Raw genomic sequence first — 6,615 nt, 5'->3', positions numbered from 1 at the left:
TGAGCTGGGTGCTAGCAGCTGACTAATGAGAAAAGTGGGGTGGGGAACAAGCAAGAGCGCTCTGAGAAGAGCCCCTTTCTGTAAGTTTTGGAGAAGGAAAGGTATGTTCAGAAAAGCCTTCCTGAAGCATATACAAGCAAACTATCCAAAAGTTTGCTTTATGCTCCTTCACGTTTACGAAAGACCTACATTACTACTTGTTTTGCCCACCAACAGAGATTCGAAGAGAATGTTCGCCTTTAGAAGATGGTAATTGCTTCTTTACTCCATTTCAGCTTACCAAAAGGTTTCATGGGAACACCACTTTTGGGTTGCAGGGGTGGGGGGAGACCTGTACTCTGTAACTGCTGTATTTCAAGGCCCCTCCTGTCATTGGCCACAAAACACCAAACTTCTTTTCCACATGGAATTGTAAGTGATGGGAAGGAAAGAGTCTCTTGCAAAACCACGTAAGCCCCTCAAGAGCTTCTGGTAGAGTGCAGCCCCACGCCCAACTAACCATTGCTGAATTTGCTCCCGGTCTGCCTTGAATCATACAACTATCAAAGGATATGTATTGGAAGACTACTCTTCTAGGGAAAGATGAGGCATATGTATGCCTGACTTGCATCATGCACCTTCGGCTGCAAACAATCCGTGCAGATCTCTCAGACTGCAATCCCTGAGACTTGGCACCATGACTCAGATGTGGATGAAGTCAGAATGATTGCTTTATTTTGGTTGGGAGTCACCGCCTCCTGATTGATTTGGCAGGCTTGACTATTTTGGTATTTGTCTCAGAGTTTAAACGTACTTAAGCCAGAAGTTAAAATGGCCATAATTCTAGTGGTGCCCCTTCAATGTGGTATAAGGATCCCTAAATCAGAAAGCTAAGGCACCTCCGATCCCAGCTATAGCCTGATAGTTCTGGCTTTACATTCTATCCAGGAGGATAGTGAAATGGTGGGTGTAGGGGACTGATTTCTACCTCTCATGACACTTAGAAAAGCTAGCAGATAGTAAAGGATTTGCTTTTACAAACTGATTAAAGTGAATGAACTTTCTCCAACCCAGGCAAGATCTGTAAAACCAGAATCATGTGCAACAGCTTGAAACAACTAGCTTCACTACAGAAACTGGAAAATGGACAAAATAGCCCCTTAGTCTAACATGGTATGGAGACTATAAGATGCTTTGTCTCCTACTCATCTGCCCATAGCATACTTCCCTATGGATTAAATGGATTATGATCCACTTCTCAGAGAAGCTGAGGGAGGACCTACCTTTTAAAATCTCTCCTAAAGATAGTGAGTTGAAAAGAGCCCATACCAAAGATGGGTTTTTTTCTCTTCCACCCTACCCCTGAAGTACTGGGGTTATCAAATGTGTGCTTACACATATTTTATTTCAGTAAAGCCTCACCACAACACAGAGAAGTATCTTCAAATTCCAATTTTTTAATGTTTGTTTGCTTAGAGGGAGAGAGAGAAAAGCGGGCAGGGGAGGGTCAGCGAGGAGGTGGGGGGGGGGGTTGGGGGAGGGGGACAGAGAATCCCAAGCAGGCTCTGCACTGTTAGCCCAGAGCCAAAGGGGCTTGAACTCATGAACAGGGAGATCATGACCTGAGTCAAAAATCAGGAGTCAACGGCTCAACAGACTGAGCCACCCAGGCCCCCTGATTCTAATTTTCATACGAGCTCCAGAGAGCTTTTATAACCTGTGTCAGTGAGATGGAACTCTGAGAATTTTGACCCCAGTTTCTTGTTCTACAGCACCTTGCCTTCCAATTCACTGTGAAATACATTGACTTCTACATTTGCTTCTTCGATCCTGCAAATCACACAAATTTTCCCCTGAATTGTTTTTCCCAGAGGCCCTGCGGGAGACAGTTGGACTTTATTTCTTGGTAATGAGGCCACCAAGTTGATTTGTAGGCACTAAAGCAATTACCCCACTTTAAGTAGCAGATGAACAAGACCACCCCCAACCCACCCCCCAGAATTGGAAACTTGGCTCTCCATTGCACAGGCTTTGGTACTTGAGGCTGTCTGCAAAATAGGAATAATACCGCTCGCCCAATTTGTAGATTTGGGAAGACAATCAAGTAAACAAGGAATGTCAAAGCGCCCAGCACCTATAAGTCTGTTTTCATCTTTGCTTCTCCCGCCAAGGGGGTGCGAGAGTTAATGAAACTCTTGCTGGGAAGCGGATCACTTATTTCACCCAGAACCTGACCCACTGAAACCTGAAACTCCGAACGCATAGGAAACGCGAGCAGCCCTCGGGTCCCTTCCTGACGACCCTCTGTGAAAAATCGATTCGCGATCGAGGGCGCGCAGACCCTTCCCTTCCCCCACCCCCATTCCCACCAGGGGCGCGGCCGCATCCCCGGATCGTTGTTCAAGCTTGAGGGCGGAAAGCAAGACCGGGGGGCGCGGCTGGCGGCCGGCCGCCGGCTTCGGCGTCCGCTCCAACCTCGGGCCTCCCGGGTCCCTAGAAGCAAGGCGGTGTTTGCGTCTTTGAAGGCGGCCCGCCGGGGGCGCGGCGGGCTGTGGGCGTGGCGAGCGCGCGCCGCCCTTTTTCCTGCTGTGGCGCCCCCGTCGCGGCCCGGCTGGGAGTGCGCGCGGGCGCGCGCGGGGAGAGCGGGAGCGCGCGAGGCAGCCGGGCCCGCGCCGCGCCGCCTCGTCCTCGCCCCGCGGCCGCTGGCCGCCCCGGCCCCTCCCCTCCCCCGTGAGCTGCGCACCGCCGGCCGGCCGACCCAGCGGCCCGCGCTCGCGCCCTTGTCCGCCCGACCCCGCGGCGGGCTCCAGGCGGCCGGCAACATGAGCGGCGGCGGCGACGTGGTGTGCACCGGCTGGCTGAGGAAATCGCCCCCCGAGAAGAAGTTGAGGCGCTATGTGAGTGCGGGCGGCGAGCGGGTGCGGCCGCCGAGGGCGCGGGTGGGGGGCGCCCCGAGGCCTGCCCGGGGACTGGGGGCTCCAGCAGGGGCGTCGCCGACGGGGAGAGCGGGCCCTAGGGCCCCCGGGGGGCGAGGAGCGGCCCGCGCGCCCCGCGAGTCGGGGCTGTGTGGGGCACCTGCACACCTGTCACAGGTGCGCGGCCGAGGGGCGGAGCGGGCGGGCGGGCGGGCAGGCAGGTTGAGGCTGCGGCTCCTTCTGCGCTGGGCGGGCGCGGCGGCGCCTCCCCAGCCAGCCTCCCTGGTAAACTAAATACGGCATTGAAGTTTGTATTGATTGTTTTGGAGACCGAGAGAGTTGATTCCCGGGGATGTGGGACCATAGTAACCGCGAGTGGCTTCAGCGTGCAGGGCTGGGGGAGCGGGCGGGAAAGGGGGGTGCAGGCTGCGGGGCGGCTCAGTCCGGCCCCCACAAAGGGCGAGGCTCCTCACACCCTTTCCCCCTTCCCTTTCTCTGCCCGCCCCTCCCGGGTGACCGCCTGCTTCCTTCCAGTCCACAGCCTCTGCATCACGGGCAGCGTCAGCGGCATGTGCAGCCCTTGTATTAAGTGACTCATTTGTTTGTCCCCCTTCATTCTGTATGTCTCTCACATACATCCCCCCCACCCCACGCCACGACGGTGACACTGCAGTTTGGTCTGCTATAACCGGCCGGGATTTTGTGTAGTCCTTGGTGTCTGGGGTCGGGAGAAATCAAGGTTCTCAGTTGCCCGGTGGTGCTAACCGACGATGTTTACCGAAATCGCTGGGACAGCTTCTCCCTTCCAAGAGAGAAACTGGCAACATCGAGGGGAAGACGGCATACAGTCTGGCGCTGACTGGTGAGGAGGTCTGGCTAACCGCCCCCCTCCCTACCCCACCACCACCTCCTAAAGTCTTGCCTGGTGGGGTCAAAGTACTAGGTGGTGGTAATTACAATCAGCCCTGGGCTGTTTGCAGGCGTTTGGAAATGGAAGTAAGGTCGGTATAAGGTGTCAAGGTCTCTCATCTGTTCCTTTTTCACTTCCTATGAAATGCCCTTGTTAAACTGACTCCTGGTGCTGGCCTCTCTGGGATCATTCCCACAGCATGAAAGTGAGCTGTTGCCTTCCAGCTGCAGTGCATCAAGGGAGCTCTGAATAGACCCTGCCCTCGGTCAGCTGCACCAGTGACTGTCCACGGGGGGAGAGGCAGAAGCTTACCAGAGTTTCCTGTCTTGGCTTCCCCAGATCAGAACTGAGGGACTTCTGGCCTCTGGATTGAGGAAGTGACATTCTGTTTTTCAAAGGAAGTGTTGTTGGGGAGTGCAAGTGTGTGTGTATGTAAATGAAAGCAGTCTCTTATTTAAATCACTTGCTGGGAAGACTCTACCAGTGACTTTTGAAAGTGGACATAGATTTAAAATACAGTAAGGATGAGGCAATGGAGTGTTCATCTCCGCTCTTACGCTCGTTTTTCAGGCCTGTCCAAGGAGCCAAAGCCATTATAATTGCTAAGAAAGAAACTTTCCCCCTTTTCAGAGTTGTATATCGGCTCATTAGGAAAGGCGAATCTTTCTGTTAGGCTAAGGATGAGTAATTTGCTATTGATGTTTTTATAAATATAAAAAACAAAACAAAAATTCTTTGGCCCCAAAAGAGCTTCTGAAAGCTATCAAAGCGTAATAACATACCAGCTAGTGGAATAGAGTATCCAGTGAAAAATGTGACTCTTAATTTTAAATTCGAGCACTACCCTAAAGATCCTTGACACTTTGCTTTTGATACAGTTTGCAAACAGTTTGACACTGTATCTATATTTGATGACTACTTCAATTTTTATCACCCATACTCTTTTTATGGCCCATTTCTTCTCTGTTTTTTGTTCCCAAGCAACTTTAGCTCAAAAACAAGTTTGGAAGCTTTGGGATCAAGCACCTTTTTCACCCATTTGAAGTGCTTGACATCCTACAGTCATATGATGACCTCAGCCTCTTTCCCACTTCCATGCAGCTACAGCCCATGAACATCTGATCAAACTACTAACAACTTCTTAGGTTGGGTGTAACGTGTTCCATTGGTATGACTGGAACTGAGTGGGAGCTCAGTTCTCTTGGTTGAAACTGAGCTGACTTGTCTAACCCCAAACTCTTATTAGAGTTAGAGTCTGCCTTTACATCTTTTCTTTTTGGGCATTGAGAATTTCTGCACCCTATTTTAAGTTAAAACTTTGCCATTTCCCGTGTACATGAGAGACCCAAACTCATTAGAATCAAACTAGGAAACAAGTTATTTCCCAGCCTTGTTACTAAACTCATACCCTAAAATAGCTGCTTATTCTGGTATATACAGTAGCCATGTGGTATTATGGATTGTTAAATCTTCATTTTAAGAATATATCACACATCTGAGACAAAGGGAAAATAAGTTATGAAATAAATTCAACTGTTGATAATTAATTTTAAAAAGCCTCTCTATTTTGAAGAGGCGGTAGGTTGAGGGAGGAAAAAATCAACTTGAAGCCATAGCAAATGTTAGCAGAGATTAGGTTTAGGGATTTTTTTCATCAGCCTTATCCAATTTATTAATCATAAGAAGGTGTAAAGATCTATTCAGTATTGCTGTGCACATTGGGGGAGTTACGAAAAGTGACCTCTGGAAAATGGTGAATGTTACCTCTGGGCCATCATTATATGGTTGCAGTGGGAAGCTAGTGGAAGGAACAGCCCTCCCATCATGCTGTAGTGTGCATGTGTATACATATATATCCACACACATAAGGTGGAAGCCAGATTTTCTTGAGGAAAAACATTTTATGACCTACACTGCTCTGTAATTTTCTATTAATTTCACTGGGGTAAAAGAGATAGAGGAAACTATGGACAGCAGCACTGCCCTCTAGTGGCTAATTTGGAGAAAATTGTGTATTGATTCTAATGAACAACTGCTTGGAGGATACTAATTGTTTATTTTATTATGTAAACTCATTAAATATCTGTGTCCCTGGATTTGATGTTCGGGATAAAAATTTAAGCCATCCCGTCAGTCTTAGCAGATGTCCTTGCCTTCTTCACCAAGAACACTGAAGCTATCAGAGTAGCTGTCTGCACGTACTGCAACCAGATTTCCAAATTTACCTGCATCTGCATGATTCCTTTCCTTTTTCCTCCTTCTTAGAGTAAATGAGGTGCCCCTTCTAACTGAGCAATCCCGCGACCTGTGCTTTGGATCATATCCCTTACTGCCTATTCAGATTATTATTACCCTTCTGTCATGAATATTCTGTGTCTTCTCTCTACCTTTTCCTTTCCATTAACATGTAAACATACTTTTAACAAAGCCCTCCCTTCATATAACATCCTCTCCTTCTCACTGTGCTTTCTGCTTTTCTTTAGAGCTAAACTTCTTCGTGGTTGTTTATACTGGCTCCATTTCTCCTGCCTTCTTGTTCGTTGGTTCCAATCTGAAACCTACTTTGTCATTTCACAAAAGCTGTTCTCTGAAAGGTGCCAGTGACACCCAAGTAACCAAATCCAGAGGTCTGTATTTTTCACTCCTCATCTTAATTTCTTCACTGCTTAGTCACAGTAGACCACTCACTCTTTCTTGAAGCACCTTATTCTTTCTTTTTTTTTTTTTTACAAATAGTTTTTTGTCAAATTAGTTTCCACATAACACCCAGTGCTCATCCCCATGAGTGCCCTCCTCCATGCCCATCCCCCC

The 6,615-nt window shown here is 48.9% G+C and overlaps 1 protein-coding gene across 1 annotated transcript in view; it reads left to right on the top strand.

Moving 5' to 3' along the window:
* Window positions 1–2,642: 2,642 nt before the first annotated feature.
* GAB2 (GRB2 associated binding protein 2) overlaps window positions 2,643–6,615 on the top strand; it is a 180,376-nt gene continuing 176,403 nt past the window's right edge. Inside the window, exon 1 of the mRNA XM_039228757.1 lies at window positions 2,643–2,876. Within this exon, the coding sequence (XP_039084688.1) occupies window positions 2,802–2,876 (75 nt within the window). The 5' untranslated portion in view covers window positions 2,643–2,801. The remainder of the gene's footprint in view (window positions 2,877–6,615) is intronic.

The sequence above is a fragment of the Hyaena hyaena genome, unplaced genomic scaffold, assembly GCF_003009895.1.
Source record: "Hyaena hyaena isolate Hyena2069 unplaced genomic scaffold, ASM300989v1 scaffold_34, whole genome shotgun sequence".
Classification (NCBI taxonomy): domain Eukaryota; kingdom Metazoa; phylum Chordata; class Mammalia; order Carnivora; family Hyaenidae; genus Hyaena; species Hyaena hyaena.
Note: the sequence above shows the minus strand (reverse complement) of the source record. Positions and strands in the feature narration are given on the sequence as shown.